The 26,292-nt window shown below is 24.2% G+C and overlaps 1 protein-coding gene and 1 pseudogene across 1 annotated transcript; one reads left to right on the top strand and one right to left on the bottom strand.

The window, feature by feature from the left end:
* Positions 1-3,733: 3,733 nt before the first annotated feature.
* On the bottom strand, positions 3,734-4,561 carry LOC145833535 (transcription initiation factor IIA subunit 2 pseudogene; annotated as a pseudogene).
* Positions 4,562-10,094: 5,533 nt separating this feature from the next.
* On the top strand, positions 10,095-15,785 carry LOC145834246 (U3 small nucleolar ribonucleoprotein IMP3-like). The gene is made up of 4 exons (XM_082941623.1): positions 10,095-10,247; positions 12,806-13,068; positions 14,414-14,465; positions 15,368-15,785. Exons 1-4 carry the CDS (start codon positions 10,114-10,116, stop codon positions 15,462-15,464), a joined length of 546 nt encoding a protein of 181 aa, XP_082797749.1. The 5' UTR covers positions 10,095-10,113; the 3' UTR covers positions 15,465-15,785.
* The last annotated feature ends 10,507 nt before the right edge of the window (positions 15,786-26,292 follow it).

Below are 26,292 nucleotides of genomic sequence, written 5' to 3'. Positions count from 1 at the left end.
CAAATTTTTTATTAAGGATGTGTTCTTCGCATAAAAATCTCATTATAAGTTTAAGCAGTTAACTCTCCTTCTGATTTAAACATTCTCAAAGTACTATTCTTTTAGAATTAAATGTTTTAATTACAGGCAAATTAATTTCTAATCAATAAAGTTTTTTTTTTTACAAGTTCTTAATAAATTTATTATTGTTTGTATTTGTTCTTTGTTTAAAATATGTTCAATAATTGTCATTCCTATTTTATATAGAGTAGTTCTAAATGTTATATAATATCAGCATTTATTATTTTTAAGCTAACATTGTGGATATTTATTTTGTGTGGTCTATGATTTGGTTTGTAAATATACTATAACTGTACTGTTTACTATTTAAGGAACCTAAATCCAGGGGTCATATTTCCCAATGCAGAACTTTTTTGAAACTAAGTAAAAACCCTGACATAGGCCTTGTTTAAAAAGTAGTATTTGATTAATAAGTCTTTATGAAATAGCAACTTACCCAATATTTTTTTAATCAGTAGTTTTTCCTATACATTTTACTTTTATAAAAATATACTTTGTTTTAAAATCTATTGAAATTGCTAGTGGAAATTAAAATAAGTTTTGCAAATAAATGTGATTTACATTGTACAAACCTGCTAAATTTAGGATTTTTGCTTGCAATTAAAAGTATTAAAACTAGTTTAATACTAACTACAAATAAAACTAATTAAAAAAAGTACTATGTTGTAATATGGCATCAGAATAAATTATATTATTACTTATATTATTTTACTTTAATTTATATTACTATTAACAGGGTTGCCACTTTACCTGGAATTTGACAATTTAGGCAAAAAAAAAAGGAATTTGAGGAATTATGAAAAAACTAGGAATTTTGAACAAAATTCACAAAAAAAAACCTGGAAAATCATGTAATTTTAACAATTTTCATATGTTCAGTAGTAAAATTTCAGTTTTACTCAAAAAATGTACCATCAAAATAAAAAAATGTTGTCATCAAAATTTTATTGATTAAAATACATGCTTAAATTAACTTTACAGTATCTTTTCAATGTTTTTATGCTTTTTAACACAGCTTTTTACGTTAAACTTAACTTTAACATAAAAATAGAACTTAAAATAAGTGCTTTTAAAAACCAGAAAAAAATTTGGAGAACCTGGAAAAAATTTTGAAAAAAATGGGTGGCAACCATGTATTAAGACCATTTTGTAGAAAGTAGATAGTGTACAGTTAGTATGAGCCTGGCAGATTTGCAAAAATTCAGGCTGGTTTTTTTTTGTAAAAATATATGTAATAAACGTATATTTGCCACCTCCAGGTAAAAATGTAAAAAAAAATTATTTATATGTCTCATATATACTAACATTCGCATGAATAATAGTATTGTGTACAACTAAAAATAAAAATACTACTCTTTGTTTTCGATTATGAAACAAAAGTATTAAAGTCTAATCTAGAATAAAAATGAATGGATTGAAATTAAAAATTTATTTTATGAAGCAGCTTCGGATATTTAATGGCTATCTTTTGATTAATTCTTATAAAAGCTCGCAAACCTTTGATATTAGTTTTAAAACTATAAAGCTGTGTCAATTTTAGAAATTTGTTCAAATTATATTATACCGTAACTTCTTACTTTGTAAATAAATTTAGATTTTTTTATTTTTTGTATTTATTTAAATAGTAAAATATATAAGTTGAATTTGTGATCTTGGTAGTTTTATTTTCTTTTTTATGGTTTTAACATTTGTGAGACTTAAATAATGAAGTATTTTATAAACAAGCTATTAGGTATTTGGATGAATGTGGAATTTTATTAAATACTTAATTTAAAAAGTTTAAAGTTAAATTTTAGCTAATTTAAAAAACTAATTAAACGCATAAGTTCATAACTTATAAAAAATTTTAACAAATAATTTAAATAAATAATAAAAATGTTTATGAATCTGTCAATGTAAGAAATATTAAAGTTTTGTTCTTCCATACATTTATGTTCCAAATATAAATAAATCATTTAAAAAACTATTTATTGAAAAAAAAAACAATTACTCATATGGATTTATAATGGTAGAATTGTAACTACTTTCTTTACTTGACTAAAAAAAATTTAGATAAAAATATTTTCATATTATAAAGTTAAACTGCCAATGGAAAGAATTTACTTTCGAATAATTAAAAAAAAATTATTAAAATACACTTAAATTTTTTTTATTGTTTTTATATTTTGTAAAAAATAGTTAAATCTTAAGTATTTAAACTTAATAAACTAAAATGTCTCTAACCTTTTAAGAAAATAAAAATATATATATGAAGACATTGTTAATTTAGTTAAGCTATTGTTTTTACGATAAAATTTCGATAAATACCTACTAATGTTAGTAAAGAAAGTAAAAAATCAATACTGACCATCGTTTGCAGTACTTTCATTACTGACTTATTTTGCATGGCTGTTTTAATCTTGAAAAACCGCTCATTGAATAAAAAGTACAAACTTGTATATTTGTGTTAACATTCAGGCTTCTAAATTTAACAATTTTTCTTTTGTTGTTTATTAAAACTAAAAAAGTTAGGATATCGTTTATAAGCTTTAGTTTTTATTTTATTCATTACCATTTCGTTAGTTTTTTAATAACATTTCTAAATTGATGACGTCACATAGCGACAAACTGCAGCATCAAGTCTAACGCGGTTTTTAAAGCAATTACCTTTTTTTGTAAAAATTTTCAATTCGGGTTTTAATCACATTACTAGTGTTGTTATTAATAATTCTATCATTTTCATTGGCTACTATAATTTTTTACGTACCTACAGTCTGCAGAAGCCTTTTTGCTATACAATAAAGCCCACAAGATTTTTTCAACTACGCCGGAACTCATAAAAACTGACTCGTGAATAATATTCTTTATATGTGTTTTACATTGAAAAGGTATTTTCTGTGGCATGATTTATAATCATTGAGTTTTTACAAGCGACTTATCAAAGAAATTAAAGAAAATCAGAAGAACTTTATAAAAAATGCGTAATATTTATACCAGTTTGGATATGGATGATATCTATGTTTATTTCTTTATACTATCTCGAAAATAATGATCTGAACAAACTAGCTAAAGTGCCAAAAACATAAATTTAAATGCAGGTCACTTTTTTAATAAAGATATAACATTTAAGAATTTTTTTTTTTTCAATTTAGTATGCTACCTAATAATTATTAGATTTTTCAGTAAACTCATAAAATATAATATAAAAGTATTATTGACTCGAGTTTTAAACGTACCTGTAGTTCAAACACTGTGTAAAACATTTAAGCTACATAATACTTTATATACTAACACAATAAATTTATGATACTGTTTAAAATATTTTTGTTGTTGTCTGAAAGTTTAAAAGAGACAATAGTGTTGGACATAAATGTTTGTAGTTTATTTCATAAGGTATAAAACAGTACTTTTGTAAACAAAATTAGTGAGTAAAACATTAAATAAACATGGTTTGTTTTAAAAACAAGATGTAATAAACCAAGGACATAGTTTTTAACTCAATTTTTTTGTAAATTTCTACTAAATTGTAATATTTTTTTCGACCTTAAAACACAGACAATTAAATATAAACATAAAGACCAATATAAGAATAACATAGTCATGCTTAGTTATCCAGACAAATTACCTAATAAAAAAAGAAATTTCGAGGGAGACAAAATATTGTTATAATTTTCAATCATTTTCTTTTAGTAGACTACTTTGAATTTTCCTTTGCTTCACAAGCAACTATTTTGACCTTATCACATTTAATTAATCTATTTCTACTACTTCCAGTTTCGTACACTCCATCTTCTATAAGAAGAGTCCAAACATTATCGCACGACCTATACGACTTTAGAACTCCGTTGAAAGTTACTCTGTTTCTTATTTTATTATTCAAAGCCTGAAAAAACAAAACACTTTAGTTCTAGTTTTAAATTATATAAAAAGTGTTTTGTTTTTTTCAGTACAGCCAATTATGGTAAGAAAACTGCAAATAAGTTTCATTGTTAATACAAAGAAATAAAAACTAGTTTATTATTAAACTTTATACTTCTAAAAGATTAATTCATTTTTGGTTTAAAAACCAAACTGCTTTGAAAATTACTTATGATAATTTTATCAATTTTATACAACTGTTATGTCATATAAAGCGTTTTGCCTACAATTAACATTGTTAAAAATAATCTTAATTAGATAATTACTTTAGCCTATATATATTAATAAACTAGACTTTTGAACAATGTTAACTTTGATGTTAACTAATGAAAAGTTTTCACACGAGGAACAATAATTTCCAAAAATTAATTACTGTTATAAGTTTAGATAAACAAGGGAAATTTTAACATGACCAAGAATTTCTTCTATTTAATTAAAACTTAATAAAAAATAACACACATGCAACCTTGTTGATAGATTTGTCAAACTCTTGCAAAACTTCCATTGCAACTTTTGGTGTAATGGCCTGCTGTTGAAGAAGTTCATCCAGTGTTTCTTGCAGATAGCTTCCCAGTGTAGTGTCACGGTATAACTGGTAACTCATAATGACTACTTCTGAATAAAATTTTTGTTTTAACAAATAAGTTTATTAAGAAATTATTTACATAAAGAAATATTTTAAACATTGAATTTTTACCATGTGTTGGTCAGATGCACTTACTTTTTACTATAGTATTCTTTAATAAACACAAATTGGTATAAAAGTCTGATTTGTAGTAACCCATCTTTTTATAAGATAAGCAACATTAAAAAACTATTAAACAAATTGATATTATTTTATTTTTGTACATAGATGTTGAGTATTTTAATTTCTTAAATAAAACAACAAGTTTGTAAATTGATTTAAATATTAACAAGTTTTTACAGTGGTATATCATATTTTCTGATTTATTGTTTTAAATGTTAAGTAATACATAACGATAATACAATAAAAACTATAATATATTTGAAATATGCAAACAACTAGAAAATGTTTAACAGATACAACAATACAGTGAGTTGTAAATTAGTATTACAATTATTTTAGTAATAGAACAGGATATTTGAAGAAAACATCATATTAATAAGTGAATTTAGGAGCAGTTTTTAAATGAAATACATATATGTCTACAATTTAAAAGGAAATCTATTTATTAATAACAGATGAACTCTGCCTTATAATAATTAAAATGTTTGATGTATACATTAAAAAAAAAACTTTTTTAAATCACAAAATTCAGTTATGTTATATTTATTGAAACATTGATTATTTTTACAGCACAGACTTCTGAATTTCATTAAATGTATATCCACTGACCATAATTTACAGCTGTAGTAAAAACAAGTGACATTCAAAACAACTATAATTGTGTATAATTTTTTTTATGTCATTTGGACCTAAAACATTCACTGTTTAATTATTTAAAAACTATTTAAAAAAATTAAGTTTAGAAGTTTAAAAACATTACTTTAGTTTAACTTAAACGTTTCTACAAAAACTTAAAACTTGTCATATAAATAAAGCTATATATTATAGCATTAGTACTGACATGTTGTATCAGTAAAACAATAACTAAGTTATTGCATTAGTTTGTCAACATTAAGCATAATCAATAACCATTATACACTACACAGATAACAATTGACTTACTTATTGGTAGACAATATCTAGCTACTAATTACTAAATTATCTTCAAATTATAAAAATTGTAAAATTTGTTCAAATATTATCTATTTGGGGTTGCCACTCATTTTTTCAAATTTTTTGGTTTTTATTTTAGTTTAAAGTTATGTTTAAGGTAAGAAACTGTGTTAAAAAGTATAAAAATATTGATAAGATACTGTAAAGCTACTTTAAATATGTTTTATAATAAAAAAAATGATGATAAAAATTTATTATTGTTTATTTGATAAATTTTTCGAGTCAAATCGAAATTTTACTACTGAACAACAAAAAGTTTTAAAATTCCAGATTTTTTTTCAAAATTTCACAAATTCCAGGTTTTTTTTGCCTATATTGTCGAATTCCAGGTTTTCCAGGATACCAGGTAAATTGGCAAACTTGTCTATTTTAAATGTAATATACAGTATAAAGTTACTTATCAAAATAAGTTCTATTCTAGTCAAAATAGTTTAGATAAGAGTCTTATTTGATGTTGTGTGCTTTTAACAGTTTTATAAGTAGAGTAGTGATGAAGCATACCATTTCAAACTAAATTTTAAATTTAGAACAAAAGTCAAAACTGGTCTATAGCAAATGTAGATTGTTAAAACATAAGGGACGAAAGTAAATGGATATGTATTTGATTTCATTCAAACTTTTTTATTAGTTATCACTACTACTAAATATAAAATTATGAAAAGCGAATTGCTTGTATATGATTTTTTTATTGCAGTTTTATGATTCTACTCTAGTATTTAAAGCCAATTCATTAATTTATTTCTCGTTAAATTAGAATATTTTTTGTATAAATTAGTTTACTATAATTTACTTGCCAGCAAGGTTGTCATAAAAAAACGATTTTTAGATACTGAAAAAAGATGTTTTTTGTTTTTACATGTTGTGTTTAAGTAATTATGTGGCGATTTTTATAAAAAAAAATAAAACAAACAAAAGTACTTGGTTTAAATGCTACAGTTTGTTAATAAAAACTAAAGTTATATTTGTTGTTAGTATAAGCAAAACTTAATAAATATTATTTGGCAAACCTGTTCTAATAAAATTTAAAAAATTCAATCATGCTTTCTGCTTATGTTAAAACAAAAATAGAATTCTGTTAGGTATTAAAGCTTTTAACTCTAAGATACAATATTTTAAAATCTATGTCTATAGAAATAAATCTATAAAAGCTTATACTTTTAAAAAGTGTGAGTTAATTTTAGAAATATGAAAAATAAACTGAAGATAAAGTTTAAACTAGTATATGTATTGAAATTTTATGAGAAAAAGATTTTTGTTGTCTTAAATTTAAGTTTTGTTTAAATAGTAAAATAAATACCTTTGAGAAAAAAGAATTAAAATTAGTTATCTACTTAAAGTTTTACCTTGGTAGTTTTTTTACTTGTTATGCTTGTGAATGTTGAGTAAAAGTTTAGAAAGAAAAAATTGTAAAACATAATAATTCAGCACATGTTCATTGAAAAAATGTAGATAATTTAGTCTTTAAAACTAAAAATAGTAATAGAATAAATAATACTGTGAATCTAAATAGATTTAATAGAAGTATTCATTGTAGATTTTTTTTTTTAAAGAAGGATTTATACTTTTAACAGTAATTTATATTGTTTTAATTGTTATACATATAGTATATATTTTATTTTAAATGCAAAATTTACCCCTACACATATATATTTATAAGTTATTTTATAAGTATTTACAAAGTTCTTAATTGTTTTACTTTTTGAAACTTTTTTATATAATTTGTACAGGTTCCATTTGTAACCATTATTATGATTTATATGTTCACATTTTGAATTCTAAATTTACAGAGAACCTGCTCTTTATTTAAAACAGAGTTTCCACACGCCCAGGTTACACGCTCAAGCTAGGTTTAAATTAAATAAGAATTCAGGTTGAATCAGTCTAACTCAGGTAAGTTTGACCTTTTTTGAAAAACTGTGCCTTGTTTGGATACATTTTCTAAGTTTCAGGCATAGTTTTTTTCCCTCTAATATTTGTTTTCATTTAGAAATTTTGTTACAAGATGGGCATTTTTAAATGTTTAAAGTCAATAAGAGTAACTTTTTAAAGTTTTTTGCTATAATTTTTACTATTTTCATGTAAACTATAGCAAACTTGAGCAAAACTGATGTAAACCAGGTTATATTTTTAACTTCAAAGAGTGCCAATTTTTTTAAAGAATAGTCAAAACAAAATTATTATACTGGATGGGTATGTATAAAACTTGGCATAAATCCTTTTATGTTGACCTTATTCTCATTAATTTCTAAGCCACCAATTGGTTTTTACTTGAAAAGTTTAAAATAACTTTTTTGCTTCATATTATCCCTTAAGAGGTAACCAATTCACCTTGAAATCTGAAAAAAAACTGCGTTTTGAAATTTTAGTTAAAACCTAAAAAATAAACATATACAATAAAATCCTGTGTGTTTTTTGTGATTTTTGTTAGTTTTTAACATATTTAAAATCTTACAACAGTAGATTTATGGTAATTTTGTACAATTAAAAACATTTTTAATCTTAAATTATACTTTTTTTCTTTATTAAAGAATAATAAAAATTTACTTTTAATATCTTGAAAAAAATTCTAAAAAATTCTGGGGCCACCATGCTTATGGAAGGCAAGAAAGTTAAAATAAAAAAATCCATTTATTTATTCTTTCACAGTTTTTCCTCAATTTTTTTCAGTCTTATTTTAAAAAAATAAAGAAGGAAATTGAAAGTTCATAATTGAATATTTTTTAAATATTAAGATTTTTTCCATTTTTTCTTCATTAATTTTTTGTGTTTCTGTTTAATAAATATCCAGCAGTAAAGTAAATAAGATAAAAATTTGTTAGTTTTGGAACTTTGAAAAAATTGACAAAAAATGTTTGTGGTTGATGGTTTTGATTGGAAAAACTTTTCCAAAATTACCATTTTTCAAAACTAAATAGAAATTTTTATAACCTAAAAAAACTGGCTTATAGTTCATACTTTTATTTTAGAGCAAATACTTTTTTTCTTATGATAACATGTTTGACTCCATATGAGTTGTTATTTATAATTTTGACCTATGTAATTAGGTGTTTCAATAAACTAATTTGTGTAAGAAGAGAGAGGGTAAATTATTTTTATTTTGTTAGCCTGATATAACTTATTGTTCAACTTATAAAACTAAGCTACCAGTAGTTATTTTCCATTTTTAAAATTTCAAAGTAACTTATGAGGTATAAGCAATCAAAATTTGAAAGTTTAATAGAGATTTATGCATGCAGAAACTAAAATAGAGTATTTCATGTTTTAATAAACCATGTTTTTTACAAGTTGATCTGATTTTGTAGAGTATTTTCTAAGCTTCAAGATGCTTTTTATCGTTTTAAAAAGTTCAAATTATTTTTTGAGATATGACCAGTCAAAGTTAGGCCGCATAATAGATTCCCTATGGGAAGGGAAAACTAAAACAGAAAAAAAGACTATTTCATTTAAAATCTATCTCCTACATTTTTCAAGCAATCTTCTTCAAACTTTCACAGTCCAATCTTTATACAATAACAAAAAAATGTTACTTTGGAATTAAAAAAAATTGTAAAAATATATTTTTTTTGAAAAAAAAAACACTTTTTTTAAAATTTTTGTGATAAAATTTTTATTTTTCAAAATTACCAAAATTCTAAAGTAACACTTTTTCCTTTTATTATAAGGAACGTTTCCTGAAAATTTGAAGAAGATTGCTTGAAAAATGAAGGAGGAGATAGATTTTTAGTAAATTTTTAAATTTCCGAGAAAATTGACCCCAAAAAATTTGTCGTCTATACGTTTATATTGGAAAATTTTTACAAAAAATTAAATATCTCAAAAATTAAATGACATTTTTGAATTCTATAAAAACTGGCTTGTAGTTTGTACTTAAAGCTTTCATATAAATGCCAAAGTTAACTTTTGTAAAAATAAATGTTGGACCCCCCTATGGCCTTAATACCTTTTAGTTTTTTATTGTACTTATCCACTATGTTTATGTTCAGGAATGAAAATTGTAGTCTTTTTAAAATTTTAAGTTGCTAGAAAATAAATTAAGCCTTATTAAAATTATTCAAAGGACCTCTTATATATTAACTAGTATAATAATTTAATAGAGTATTACTCCTGTAGATATTTTAATACTGTCCATAGCATATAGTTTTCATTATAATCTTTAAGCAATATAAAGTAAACATAAAGACTGAAAGATCAAACTTTATTCTGTAAAAGTAATCTTACTAACTTAAGGAAAATAGTAGAACAATATCAAAATATAGCTACATATTTAAAAGCAAAAAAAGCCCTTAGCTGTACTAATAAAATTAAGCTTACAATGATACTATGTGAAGAACATAACTAGTTTTTTATCTTAAGACTTATTCATTGAAAAATTTAACAAAAATATTAACAGTTATTTTATATAACTAAACTGAATAATGTCAAGAAAGTTTAAGCATCATGAAAAGAAGCTGCTTAGAAAGCATGACTATTTGATATGGGAAATTGATAACAATAAACATGAAAGAGGAATTATGTCTAAATATCGCGTAACTCGGGAAGCTTATACATGGTTAGTTTTTATCTTACCATTAATATAAGAAAAAAAAATTTAACCAAATTTGTTCAAGGATATGATTTTTACTGTTTTTTAAATACTTATTTAAAACTTGTTAGCCTTGCGGCCAGTTCCTCAATATTTATAGAAATAAAATTGTAGTTTTAGTTTTAAAACTGAAATTAATATTTGCCATAATTTAAGTTTGTTCATTTAAATGAGTATAATTTTGTGGTAAGATTAAAGCAAGTCAATTAAAATGTCAAAAAAAATCAAATTGTTTTCAATTATATATAAAGTTAACTATCATGGTTACATGATATTAACCACAAATTTTGTTCTCTAATCTCAATTGGTTTAAACTTTTAATGTTTATCTTCTAAAACATTATTTCTCATTAGTTAACTGAACATCTAATGCAGAAGCATACATATACGATCTTCCTTTAATTATTAAGAAGAAAAATGAACATGAGGTATAAGAACAGGGTTGTAAGTTTACCTGGAAACCTGGAAAAACCTGGAGTTTGCAAAAAAAAAAAACCACTGAAAAAGCCTGGAATGTTTATAATTTTAACATGTTAAATAGTAAAATTTTGTAGTGGTACTCAAAAAATCTGTCATATAGATAAATATTTTGTCATCTACAAATTTTTTTTTATTGAAAAACACGTTTAAAGTATTTTGATAGTACCTTTTCAATTCTTTATACTATTTAACACAGTTTCTTACCTTAAAGTAAACTTTAAAGTAAAAATAGACCTAAAAATGTCTTCTTTTAAAAACCTGGAGGAAATTTGAAAAACTGGGAAAATCTTTTGAAAAAAAAACTAGAGGTAACCCTGTAAGAAGTCTGTGCTAGAATGAATGTTTTAGATGACTCTTGGCAGTTCAAGGTCACTCAAGGCAGTTTTTTGAATCAAACTGTGTCAACCCTGAACCTGATAAAATGATACCAATTTTACAAAGATTAACTTTAACAAAGGTATAATAACGAATAATAAGTGAAAAGATAAAAAAAAAATGAATGTAAGACAAAATTAAAATTATTTTGTTTAACTCTTTTATCTTAAAATTATATTTAAACATGATTAATATTATATTATTCAATTAAAAATTTTAATAATTAATTAAATTAAAATTTTAAGCCATTGTTTCTGAAGTAATTCTTTATTGCCCCTTTAGGAAGCTAAAAGTATATTATATGATTTTTTTAAGGAACATGACAGTTTTATATATTTTTATGGCAGACTATGGTTTTTTGATCTTTTTATATATTTGTGCAAGATTTTAATGAAGCAGTTGTTACAATTCCTAGTTTTCACTTATCATAAGAAACCTATGTTGTTATTAGTTTTGAAACTACATTGTCTTAAAACTTGTAATGAAAGTTAGTATTATCTGAGATAAAAGTCTACAGAAAATAACATTTAACTTAAAAAATATAGAATTATTATGTTTTTTTATTTATTATTATTTTATTGTGATAAAGTAGTTTGTTAAACTATATTTATTATTTTAAATATATGTAATTTATATAGAAAATTCGTTTTTATTTATTTAAATACTTATTCATATTAAACTTGATAAAGTTAATTAAACATTTTATACTGTCAGTATTCATCTCTTTAACGTTTTTTTTTTTTAGGAACTTGTATGTAAAATTTAAAATTGTATAAATAATTTCTGAAAGGATTTTATATTTTTGCTGTCTGTCATTTACTTTTCATATATAAATAATTAGTATTTAAATTTGATAATTAGTATCTAACAATATTTCTTTCCTTTGAGTGTTGTTATAAACTTAAAACAAGTTCAACTTTATATATTTATTAATTTTGATAGCCTAGTTTAAATTTGTTTAATGATTCATAGAATGTCTTTTTTTTTTTCTTTTGTTTTTTATACTTTATTGAAAATTTTTACAAATCCATTATTAAAAATCTTTCAAATCCTTTAACTTTTAAACTTGTTTCAACCAAACTTTATATTTGTGACAACATTTAATTAACACTAAGCTCTACCAGCAACAATAATCAATGTGACATTATTCAGCAATGAGGTTTCATCCTCATTGCAATAATGGTAGCAATAATGAATTAATGTTACAGTCAGACAAAAGTTGTTTGAGTATTTATATACTAAAGATTAATTTTGTTGGCTTCAGTCGGAAAAAATAAAAACCTAATAGTTGTTTATCTGGTCGCAGTAGGTAAAGCCAGTATGTTTACCAAACAAATAAAAAATGTATGAATGTTCTTAAGAAATAATTATAAGCTGCTTGTGTTTGTGCTTACAGACTATAACGTAGTTATGTGAACTAAATTTTGTTTTTGTCAAGCTAATATAAAAAAATATTTAAATTAAATAATATACATTTATAATTTATTTTATAATATGTAATGATATTATAAAATCATAATTTATCGTAAGCAACACAAGCAACTTTTATTCCAACCAACTTAATTTATAAACGCACAGGGAAACATTACATTTTTTTTGTTCTTAATAAATGCTAAATTAATAAATTCTAATCTATTTTTAATTTTTCACAAATTCATAACTAACTTTCAGGTACAACAAACTCAGCAGGGGATTCCGCCAGACGGCCAGGCAGATAAGAGACCTCGACCCGAAAGACCCGTTCAGGGTGCGCACCACGCGGGACCTGCTGGAGAAGCTGTACACGACGGGAATAATTCCGACCAAGGCCAGCTTGGAGCTGGTGGACATGGTGAACGCGTCGGCATTCTGCAGGAGGAGGCTTTCCGTCATCATGCAAAAGCAGAAGATGGTGCCATCACTGAAGGTGGCCGATCAGTTCATCAGACAGGGACGTTAGTGTGATTTTTTTTTTCATAATTTAAAACAGTTTTGTGAGATTTTTGATTAAAGAATTCTAAAATTGTCGTCATAAAAGTTTGGTGTGGAATACAAAATGGTTAGTAATAGAGTACTAAAGTAATAGAGACGTTTTGTAAGAAAATTTAAGTGATAATCTAACTTTTCTCTGTTTTAGATGGTAGTTTGTGAGTTTTGTGCATGTTTAATAGTTTCTTTAAATTTCGTAGGTTTTTGTCAGATAAAATATTTAGATTTTTTTTGTCTTAAGTGTTTGAAGTTTTAAGTTAAGTTTTATTGATAAAATTTTTGTAAGTAATATTGTGTCTTATATTAGGACTCTTTTCTAATAAAATCTAATAAAATGAAAATTATCACCTCATGTTTTAACTTTTAAACTTATAATTATAACTAACACATAAAATAAAATTTAAGTACAAAAATGTCTATAGTTTTGGTTTTTTATTGATGTTATGAAGATTTACAGTTTTAATAAATAAAATAACTATGTATTAAAAATTATATAATTAAATATTAACTTCCTAATTAAATTTACTTTAACTTATTTGAGTTAACTTTTTTTTTTCTCAAATGAAATGCGTTTTTATGTTAAAAAGAAGCTTAAAGTTTAAAAATATCTGAAAACTTCTTTTCAGTTTTACTTTTTTATTTTTTAAATATTTATTTACAACTACTTTTTTTTGGTAAAAAGTAGAGTTTTTTGTTTTAAAAATGGAGACAAAAATACCATATAATCTTAGAATAATAAAAATAATTTATTTTTAAGCTGCAGCAATATGTTAAGTATACTTACTGTAAATGCTGTTTCTAAAAGACTGATTTTTTTTCTGGCTAAGCCAGAAAATTAATGAGTTTTGAAGAAACTTTAAAGTAATTGGTAGTTACAGAGTTGCCAGAAACCTGGAAAAAACTGAAATTTGACAATTGAGGCTAAAAAAACCTGGAACTTTGAACAAAAACGTGGAGTTTTAAACTATTTTTTCATATTTAAATATTAAAATTTTAATGTGACAAGAAAAATCTATCATATTTATAGATTAGAAACTTTTGTCATCATCATAATTTTTTTTTATCAAAAAACATATCTAACGTACCTTTACAGTATCTTTTCAATGTTGTCATATTACTTAGCACAGTCTTAAACCTTAAATTAGCTTTAAACTAAAAATATAGAGAAAAACATGTACTTTAAAAAACTCGTAAGAAATTTCTCAAAAAAATTTTTGGCAACCCTGTAGTTGTGACATATTGAACTAACCGAAAAATATTTAAGTTTGTTTCAAGTAAACGAACAACATTTTGATATTATCTTTTAAACAGATGTACGCGTAGGAGACAAGGTTGTATTGGACCCTGCTTATTTGGTCACAAGGTAATAACATTTTTTTTTTGTTTTAAAATACAAACGAACTTTGAAATTATTTCTAATAGTTATAAGCAGTTTATTATACAACATTTTTTTATTTGTTTAAACATCGTTTGTTTTAATTTTAAACTTAAAAATAAAACTTTTAATTTAAGCCAGTTAGTCATAGACAAATTTATTGTATACGCCTGTGAGCAACACTAAAAAGTAATTGCAGTAAGCGGAAATTACTTTATTTACTTTTAAAATATTCAATTATGTTTGCAAAAAATCTCCTCATGCTTAAATTTTAAACAGTTAAACAAGTTACAGTTGTAACTGATATAAACTTAATCTAAATATGTAGTATAAGTTTTGGTGTAATTAATTTTTAATTAGCTAGTTACATGGTTGTCACTTGTCTGAAAACTTTTTTCTGGTAATTTTTCATTAAAAAAGTATCTGACTTTCACGACTAAATGACAATACACTATGTGTAGACATGACTTTCACTTTATCAGCAAAACATCTGAAAATATTGTTTTTTTATTTTACAAAATGGTTAGAAAAATTTTACAAGTTTTTAAGCATAAGTTGAAATCACTTTTGAGGTTTTTATGAAAGAATATGCTTTTTTTAAGTATAAGTTTAACAACTGCAGCTTACTCAGTACATTGTATTAAATTAATTAATTATACTGAACATGCTTATGTAATTGTTAGTTAAAATATTAGAATAAAAAGATAGACTTTGTAGACAGCTTAAATGTTAATTTTTTCCAACTGCAAATTTTGGAAATCATACAAGTTTACTTTCAGCTAGTTTAAACTTAAGTATTTTTCATTGCAGTAATAAATTGTCAAGTTTATTTACTGTGTGAATTAATTTTTTTCTAAAATTGACAATTTAATAATTAAATTAAATTTTAGGAATTTAGAAGATTTTATCCAATGGAAGGACAATTCCAAGATCAAAAGGCACATTCAAGAGTACCAGGGCGATTATGATGATTATTTTGATTGTTAAATTAGATTTGAAATTTTGCTTAGTCTAAAAATGTTGAAATTATTGTTTTAAGCTGGTAGATCATGATTTTAAATTGTTTTAATTACTTGAGTTAGTTATTAAACAACTTTTATCTCAAGTAAGTTGATACATTTAAATATTATTCTATTGATAAAGCATTTTGGATTTTTATTAAATTTTATTCTACGCAAATTTATTTTAGCAAACTAATTTTTATTAGGATTTTCATAAATTTGTTTTCTTCTGAGGATTTAAGTTTAATATTTGTGTACTTGTAGTAAAAGTTGTATAGTTAATTAACATTTAGAATCGTGCTTTTTATACAATAAATTTATTTAAAAAGCGTTTTAAATTAATTAAATTCTTGGTAAAATTTGGCACAGTGGACATTAAATAATCGAAATTAGTTTTTAAATGATAGTAGACAGTATTTAAAATTGATTAAATATACAACATTAAAGCTAAGTTATTATTGAAAATTTATCTAATTTGTAAGTTAAGACTAAAATAAGTATGATTTCATTTTAATTTGACACTTTTAACACAGAATACAAATTAAAAATCTAAGTTTTCTAAAATATACACTCTCAATGAAGTTAAATTATTCTGTTAAGAGTACTAGCTTATCTAAAATGTATTTTTAGGTAAATAGTACTTTAGTTTTAGCTATGTTTTAATCATTTTGCTAAAAAGTTTTCAATTGTGAAACTTATCAAATTGAGTGTGGTTATTTTATTTACCAAGTTAAAATCAGGTTGGACACTTACTCAGTTATGTTTTTTAACAAAACTTCAAGTGTTTTAGTTATTGTTGTTAATCAATTAGATTTGCATTAATTACTTTAAATCTGAACTAAACTTATAAATTTCGATATTCAATGCTTATATACGAGTATATACTTTTTAACATTAAGTTGATTTTGAACTCCAGTTTGGAGCATTCATCTGTGGTGTTGTTTTTTTAATCAGATTTGCAATATAAAAACTAGGGAAATTGAACGAAGACTAATTTGCACCAAGGGTCTATTTTGCACGGGTGGTCATTTTTGCAAAAGAGTAAAAAAAAACAGATAAATTAATAAAAAAACAAAAATAAATTACTGACTGAGGGTTAGGGGTAACAGTGTTAGTAAAAAAAGAGGATTAATAAAAAAACAATCGGTTACCCACCTAGGTTAAGGGTCTTATTTTATTTGAAGTAATAAAACAATTATTAAATAAATCAACCCGTGTAAAATTGTCTGCATGTGCAAAAGTGACCTTTCGTGCAAAATTTTCCCCTCGTGCAATTTGGTACGCTCGTGGAAGTTTGACAGCTACCCAAAAAACTAAAACCTTAAAAAGTGGCAAAAAACAACTTTAGGTCCAGTATTTCTTTTTAGTTTTTCAGGTCTAATATACTTAAAGTATGTAGAAATTTTAACTAATTGAAAGTTGTCAGTCTTGAAATTCACATTAAAAAAAAAGTATCTATTTTAAAAGAAATGTAAGATAAAAATTATTAATACATGAAATACGAAAGTATTTCATAATAGGCTGTTTAACTTTAATGAATTACAACTTGAAATAGTTACAAATTTTGTAACCACATAAAGTTTAAAATTATAATCAGCCTGTGTTATGGTATTTTTCTTACCTAAGATAATAACAGTGGTTCTACAAGGTCAGCAAAAACTATAAAAAAAGACAAAAGTCGAAAAAAATGGGGGTTTTAGAAAAAAAGTCAGGAAACTTGACAAAATAAAAAAAAAGTCAGATTTTGTCAGTTTGAATTTACAAAATTCCTTATTTTCCAAAGCCTTTAAATGGTAAAAAATTAATTAAAAATCCTTTTAATTCAGACTAAAATTGCAAGATTTTCCTAGAAATTTACAAAATTATTTAATTTCCAATGCCTTAATCTAGTATAAATTAATAAATATCCTTGAAAAAATCTCAAATTTTTGTAATAAAATATTTAACAACTACCCTACTTGAACACGCAGTTTTTTAATACTTTTTAGTACTGACGATCTGTAGCAAGGACACTTTCATAGTGAAACTGTGATATATACACAACAGTTTATCTAACATAATTTTAGAATCTAAGTGCTTTTGTTTAATTAAATAATTTAGGCAGCAATATTGAAGGTTAAAATAATGAGTGCGAAAAGAAATGAAGATCATATATTGTGGCTAGATATGGAGAAAATATTCTGTTCGACAAGTGTAGGGGCAGTAGATGAGAACAATTTTTTAAAAATGAGGCAAATGGTTCTAACTGCCAAGATAATGAAGCGGGATGTAGACCAGATAAAGGAAACCATATCTTCATTAGATGAAGAGGTTGAAGTGCTAATAAAGAAACAGAGAAAATAAATTTAAGTACATATAATAAAAAAAAAACAGTGTTTGATCAAGGTTTTAGTTGTGAAAGCTCGTTGATAATTTAAGGTTTTAATTGTAAAAGCTCCTTATATGTCATTTCGTTTATTTAGATACAATTATGTTGGGAAATGCTAAAAAATTGTGTCTTTTTTCAGTCAAGCTGTGTTTATAAAGTAATAATACAAGTATTTTGCTGGTAGAGCTGTTTATTGCAAATACATCAATCATACACAAATGGTTCAAGTAATGCAATAAAAGTTTGATGATTGAGTTTAGCAAAAAATTGTTGTTTTAACCTCTATTTAAATTAGATTGAAAGCTATGTATAGTTCCAAGTATTAGATTATATATTTAAGAATAACTTTAAATTAAGAGTTTGATTTAGAAACGTCAGGAAAGTTTTATTAAAAAGTCGGGAAATTTTTCTTAGCTTGATCTGTGGCAACCCTGTAATAAGTTAAAGGATATGAGTTCGTTCTTTTTGAGTATTGATATTTTATGTTTCTTATTAAATGTATTTGATTTACAAATGTGCGATAAATTCCTTTAAGTTTACAAATAAAACAGAAAATTTAAGGTTTGCGACTCTCAAGCTAGCTTTAAGTTTTCAAAATACAAAAATTTAAGTATATTAAGCTTTGTTCAAAAGTTATTTAAAAAAAAATTTTTTTTTTTATTTAATTCAAAACTATTGTTCCACTATTTTTAATTGTAAAAGTAAAGTAGGAGAGCACTATCAAAACTGTTTACCTAAACTTAAAAGTACATAAATGTGAATAATTTAAAGTGCATAATAAACTGAGTCATATCGTAAAAGATTGTGCTGCTATATTTAGCAGAAGTCCTTAATCTATTAAAAATTTTAATTTTTAGAGTGTAAAACTTAAATGTTATGATTAAACTGCTAATTTATGTCAAAGCTAGCCTTTTCTAAAAGACAAAACAAACTTAACTTGAAAAATGTTCTAAATTTCTAATTTTCTGCGATCACAAAAATAGTTTCTATGCTCACTAGTGTGCACACAACAAAGATTACAAATGCTTACACTTACTCACAAAAACTTAGAGATACTTAGTAACAATAGTTTTAGGAGTTTTTAAGCTAATTTCATTTAAAAAAATGTTTTTTGGCTATTTGTAAACATAAAGTGAATGACTATGTAAGATGCAGAATCTGCCAATCCTACCTTTAGTAACTACTCTATAATATGTTGTAAGATGTAAGTCCTAATGTCGAAGTTGTTTACAATTCGGTTATAATTTATATTATTTATAAAATAATGCTAGTTGGTAGTAACTTGATCCATTAGTTTTCTAAAATGTAAAAAAAAACATACTAACTGTATAACTTAATGCATAATAAATAAACAATTTTTTAGTAATCAGACTTATCTTAAACTTCACAAAAAGCTTAAAAACTGTTTTTTTCGTGTGGTTTTAAAAATAAAAAAGTTGAAGTTTATACAAACATATGTATATGTTTTAAGACAGGTCTATATTTTTAGAACAGCATCAAAAAATACGTAGGAAGTATTTACATTCCCTAATTGTTTTTAAATAATTACTAACTGATGTAGTTTTTTTATTATTTTAGTTTTGTTTTATAGTTCTAAATAAACTAATACTTTATTTTAAAATTACCTCTTTATGTATTGAAACGTATGTTGTTCAAACTATTAACTCTGTAACAACTGCACGTTGGCGCAGGATTTACGTCAAAAACTTTATTCTTATAGATTGAAATATCGAAGCACGTTCCTTACACGTACAAAAAAGAGAATTAACACTTTAAAATTAAAAACTCTGATATTAAAAGCAATTTTTTTTTAATTTTTATTGCTGTTTTTATCTGTACTTTTTTCAGCCGGCTAAAGCAATATACTTGATATTTTCGTACCCGGTGTTAAATAATATTTAAAAAACTAACATTAAGTGATTAATCTTAGTAAATTTTGATAGCTCACAAACCTATTTAGAAGTTAACGAATTCATAATAATACATTTTGAAAAAATAAGATACATCTACTAGTTAATAGTAACAGGGTTGTTTCAAAAAAGACATCTACTTAGTTTTTATGCTTAACTTATTTTTATAAATTTTTATTACCAAGACGACAATTATTTTTTTTTTATCTTTTTTTAAACTACAACTTTGAATAGTATAACTAGTTGAAACATTATATCTAGTGACTACCTACTTATATTCTGGAAATAAATTACCTTTAACAGTTAAAAAATTAGATAACAAATGATTTTTTGATGAAAAACCTTTTAAAATTTATCGAATAGACTGATTGTAGTTATAAACTTTAGTCTTTATAAAAAGATATTTTGTTGAATAACTTTTTAAAATTCACTTAAAATAAACTATTATTTTTAATTAAAAGAGTTTAATACGACAGTACTAAACAAAAATAGAAATAATACTAAAGTATAATTAGGTTACCATATTGTATATTCTCTAACAAAATTTTTTGTGCTTTTCTTCATTATTTATTTAAAACTGTTTGTCTATGTACATTAAATACTATTTACGAGTCTTACAAAGACGAATCAACCTTGCAAAATAAACAGCAGAAAAAGCAAATTTATTAAAAAATGAAAGCCATTGCAGTTTAGTTATCAAACTTACCAGGTCCCATGTAAATGGTACCTGGTACCTATTGATCCTCGTATGCAGTATGTAGTTTTTTTCGGCCATGATCTGTGTATTTCTGTAGTCCAAGAAAAATATGCTTTATTGATGTCGTCTTGTTTTTTTTTATACTTTTTTAACACTCTTTCATTCCTAACTTACAGATTTTATCATGGTCAGACGTTGTTTTAATTACTATAATAAGCTAAAATAAACCTTTAGTAAAATAGTTTTAACAATAGTTTATTCGTTAATGATAAGCCTATATGAGTATGTTTATAATTTTATTCGTACTTATTATTTGTTATATATAATAAAATAGATTAACTAACATTGATAACTACAAATTTAAGAATTATACTTTATAAAAACAGTTCAAGCCAAGTCTTAAAATATTTTTTTTCTGATACCTAACAATTTGTTGCCGAATTGAAACTGAAGCAGTTTTTTGAACAATTTGATGCTTTATAAAAAAGTTACAATTGTATGCAGCTACCGAGTAAACTTGCGTTTATTTTAAACTCTTAAAAAGTCAATTTAATTAAGTCATTAGAATACAAGGTTTTTTTACACGTATTTTAATGTTCTGTTAATTACAAAAAAAAGTTAAAAAGAAAAAATCTCATATAAGTTCACTTTATTTATGCAAACGTAAGCTGAAAGGTACAGTGTTTTGAATACTTTCCATACAGTTTTTAAAGCAGTTGTAGTTTTTAGTTTAAAGTCTTTTCGAAAATAGTGAACAGCAATTATTAGTATAATTTGTACTTTTTAGACTACATAGATTCAAAACAAACACTTTAAAACATTTTTATGATTCGAATTTGTAAAAGTGTAAACATCGTGTTTAAGAACTGTTTATTTATGTTAAAACCAGCATTTTGTTTTCGAAAAAGACAAAATAAACGTTATTTTTAGTTTTTTTTTTAATTGTGCTAAATTTTCTATACACAGTAAAACATTTTCTATGCACACTTGACACTACTAAGCATTGATGCATATCGTCAAAATAAATTGTTCAAAATATGGTTTATACGAACTTAAAATAAAAGAACACTATAAAAAACAAAAAAAAACTTTTAACAAATGAAAAACATTTATTAATATTTTTAATTAAAGTCAAACGCATTGTAATAAAACTAAAAGTAAGCTTGAAAGTATGTATACGCTAACTTTAACCATCTAAAAAACTCAAAGATGTGCAGTGCAGAATTAGTAAATTGTACAATTTAAGCTAGATTCTTGTTTAGATAAAAAGCAACAGCGTATTTACAAATAATAAAACATAGGGGATGTTTTAATTTTTTTTTTTTTGAGTTTTTTGCGGGCCGCAGTTGTAAATATTAAATTAAGAGCCTAGTTGCAAATTTTTATTTATAATACTTCTTAAATCTTTATGTTTGGCAGAAAAGCACATCGCCGGCTAAAGTTTTTTGATTGGTAGGCTGTACTTGGTTCGCATGCTGCATTTAACATACCCCTGCAATAATATATGAATTGTGAATACTGATGCAATTTTTTAAGTTCATAATTACAAACTTTATTTTTAGCTACTTATCTATTACATCTTGCTTCAATTTCTAATCTTTGATTTATTTTTGTATTGAAACTTAAACGTGAGTCATTTTTGACCGTCTCACCGTAAAAATACTTAAACAAATTCTTAAAATCGGTAAATATAAAATTTTTAATTTTTAAATCACGCTTACTTTTCTTGTTAGAATTTTTTGAAAAATATTTGAAACTACTTTTAAAAAACTGTTAACAAGGGCTTATTTGTGTTAAATGAACTTTAGTTTTTCTTAAACGGATTTAATGACAAATAGCTTTATTACAACTTAACGGTCAAACTTAATCCGAAGTTTTTTTTTTTAAATGTTATATGAAATATTTTATTGTGTGTGAGCTAATAGTTTAAGAAAGGTCAAAAAAACAACTAATTCAAACTTCAATGTTTTAAAAGAAGTTTCCATTAAAGCTAATACCTGTTTGTATTGTACTTCATAGTTTTAAAACAAATTACTTAAGACCAATAAACAATTTTAATATATTATTGTTTATTGACCGATAAAAAAAGCGCTCAAAGAGTTTGGTCTAAGTACCTAATGTACAAAGGAACCTTTCGGTTATCGAGTAGTACACCACACTTAATTGAGAAAGTTGCATATATAATTTTGTTTTAAAAACTATTTTATTAAGTGAAAGAAATCTATTAGAATCCTATATCTAATAGATAAATTTACTTGAACCGTATTTTTTTGATAAATTATCTCTCACAAACGGAAGCAGTAAATCACATTTCCTGCACTGAACAGCCTACTTGTGTGTTGAACTAGTTTAAATTTTTGTTTACTTTATGATTTTTAACGAAAAATAAATAAAACAAAACTACGTTTTAAGTCTTTTCAGAAAACTATTTTGCTATTTTATGAACATAACTTTTTTTTGAATAATTATTAAAACTTAGCCTAGAGAAAAAATAATGAAACAAACGAAAAGTTAGTTTTATATTATATGTTGTATAAAACAAAACGTTAGTTTAACTTGTTAAAAGTAAGGATACTAAAGGTTTTTTTTCTCGTTTAATATAGCAACTTTTTATTTTATTTTGTTCTACAGTCTTAGTATAAACGTAATTTTAAAAATACGCAACGAAGTTGTAAGGTAAAACAAAATTAGAATCGATTTATTTTCTGCAGATAAAATATTGACAATCTTTTTTGTATATTTATCAATTTAAGCTTTTACATTAAGAAGATATTCAAAGTATAATGAAAGAAAGATCATTAAAGCGGACAGTTTTACTGTTCGTGACCTTCTTGTTTTATATTAACTCCGTGAATTGTTCAACTGAACAGTATTTTGATGGGCAAGTAGAAGTCAATTGTGAGCAAGACCACATGAGTTTAAGGTAGTTTTGAATAATTTTATTTTTAACTTTACCAAGATTGGTTTGAATTAAAAAAAATAGGGTAAACTTTATTTATAAAATTATGAAATGAGCTAACATTCTTGAATTTGTTGATTTGTTCAGTTTAATAATAAATAAGCTCTTAAAAAATAAAATATACCTACTTTTTTTTTAAATAGTAAACCTTTATATGAAAACTTATAGCACAGTTGATATTTATAGTTTTTATGGTCATTAATGTTTAGTTATATAAAATTTACATTAAAATTTTACGTAAGAATAATTTAAAATTTTAACAAGTTAACAAAATTTATTAAAGTTATAAAGTTTTTAAATTTTTGTTTTTAACCAAAACACACAAAATGTTGGGCCGATTATTTTTTTCAAGCATTCTTTTTAAATCGATTGTTTTTCATATATTTGTTAAAAATTTTATTGACATCTTTTTTTATTTCATTTAAGTCTTTAAAATAACTTTGCCTTTTAAAAAATTTGCAAGATTTTAATTATTATAACTTCTGACAAAAAGCAAAAAAAAAACAGTTTTGAAAACAAAACATCTAGATCTATCCAACTATGTATAAAATTTATTATTTTTTGTTATTTGTTAAATTAAGATATTTTTTGAAATTCACTGTGGTTAGTACGAAACCCATAAAACTAGTTTGTCAGTAAAACATGACTTAAAAACTGTTGTTAATAATGAGTTTATATGAAAAAATATTAACTTACTTTTTTGCAAAGTTTACACGCATAATTTCAGTTTTACTTTTACTTTCTTCTACTTTCAAACTCCAGTCTTGACCAAAAAATTGGGAAAATTTTCCAAAAGTATCTGAACAAAATGACTCAATGAAAATCCTAACTCTAACAAACTATCCACTCCAAGGATCGCCAGTGCGTACGCGAGGAAGATTGAAACGGAAGGAGATCCTGTGAGGGTGGATCTGAAGAAGGAACGCAGGAGCGACAAGACCTGTTCTGCCATCCTGGGTTCTGACGGCTTTTTCCTCCTCGAGGTTCCAATGACACCCGATCACCACGAGTGTGCTGCAAACTACCAGGTTTGATGAAAATTGTCCTGTATAAAGTATGTCTTAGCTACAAAGAAAATAACTTTTTTTTGCTATTTGTCGTAGTTTCGCAACGATCTGGAAACTTCTGTCTGTAGTTAATCATTTTAAATTTGAAGTGGTTGTGTTTAGTATTTTGAAATTCAAGCTTTATGTGTTAAGTCTCTTTTAGTGTGTGCACATGCAAAGTATTTATAACTATAATATAAACTGATTTAGATTTGTTAAAATCTTAATTTTGTGATCTAACTGGTCCGACTAGGTCCTTGATGTTTTACAAACGTTTATTTGTGCACAAGTTAACATCTAAAATCTTTATTGAGATCTAGGTGTTTATAAAACTTAAAAAACATTACCTTTCAATCAACATTAAACAAAAACTTGTAGCTATACTTAAACTTCTATTAACATGAAGCTGAATTATAATCAGGTTTTTAAAGTTTTACATTTGGATTCGGATCCGTATGGATCTTGATCTAAACAAAAAAGACACAGATCTAGCAAATCCTTATCCCTTGATATTTAGAAAATTATTTTTGTAACATCTTATTTATTTTTAACATTTTATATCAATAAATAAAAATTTAAAGCATAGTGTAATAATGTATTATTAAAACAACTTGTAAAGTATAAACATTGTAACGACAGAACTTTTTACTCTAAAACTAACTTTATAAAAAGTTTTAATGTGCTTAAAAGCAGTTTGTATATGCTAAAAAATTTCGTATTTTAAAAAAAGTGATTAAAATTATTTGTAAAGTACAGACAATGCTTTAAAAACCGCTTCTAAAGTTTTAAGTGATAACCTCTTTAACTAAAAAGTAATATAAGAAATGAGTTCAAACTATAATTCGCGTAAAATTTCAGACTTTAAATTAAATTTCGTATAAATGCTTTTGCATTGAACTGTCAAGTTTATTATTCGGACTAACAGTTTTGCTGTTGGTAGAAAAGGGTATCATTTATAAAGTTTAGATTAAACTATATCTTTAGTTATTTTTAAAGTAACAAAATATTGTTATATGATTAGTTTTAAAGTTAATTTGCAATTACTTATCAAATACTGAGTTTACTTTTAGTACTTCAAAAATAAAATTAATAATGGTCATCATAAATTTTTATTAAAACTTTATTTGTAGAAAAATAAGCTAATACGGTTATAAAAATAATTGACAAACAGTTTACTAACATGTAGTATTTAGCACTTTGTTAATGTTCGTTTATTGCTAAACATTTATTGCTATGTATTTTGTATGTTGTAAAGCAAGTGTTTTAAGGTTTGTACATTTATTGAGATAAGTAAATGTAATTCAATAGACATTTGTGTGTAAATTTACTATGAAAATAAAAAAATGCAATTAGTAAATCATCAAAACAGTTATACATGTAATTTTGTAGAGATAGTTTAAGTTGTATCTGTTGCCTTTTATCGACATATTTTTTTAAACTTTATAGTTGTCGATTTTTCTCTAGTAAATCTACTACTTAAAAAAATTGAAAAAAAAAAAGTTTAAACTGACGAGACTAAAGTAGAAAAATATTACATTTTATGTCTATTATTATTAAAACTTAATTAATAAAAGAACTAATTAAATAAAGTTTATCAAAATAAATTTCTCATAGAGCATATACAATACATTAAATAATGGAATCAAATTAATTTATTAAATCTTATCAACAACAAGTTATTTAAATTATTTTTTTCTATATAAAACCTTAAACTGGGTAACAATATCGTACATGTAAACACAAAAGCTTTTTTTTTGTGGTACGATAAAAACGTATTTTTACGTTTCCAATTCCTATCAGCAATTCGCACGTCGATTTTAAGTGACCGAAATGC

The sequence above is a fragment of the Thalia democratica genome, chromosome 4, assembly GCF_965202585.1.
Source record: "Thalia democratica chromosome 4, ktThaDemo2.hap1.1, whole genome shotgun sequence".
NCBI classification, from domain to species: domain Eukaryota; kingdom Metazoa; phylum Chordata; class Thaliacea; order Salpida; family Salpidae; genus Thalia; species Thalia democratica.
This window is presented reverse-complemented; position numbering and strand designations above follow the sequence as displayed.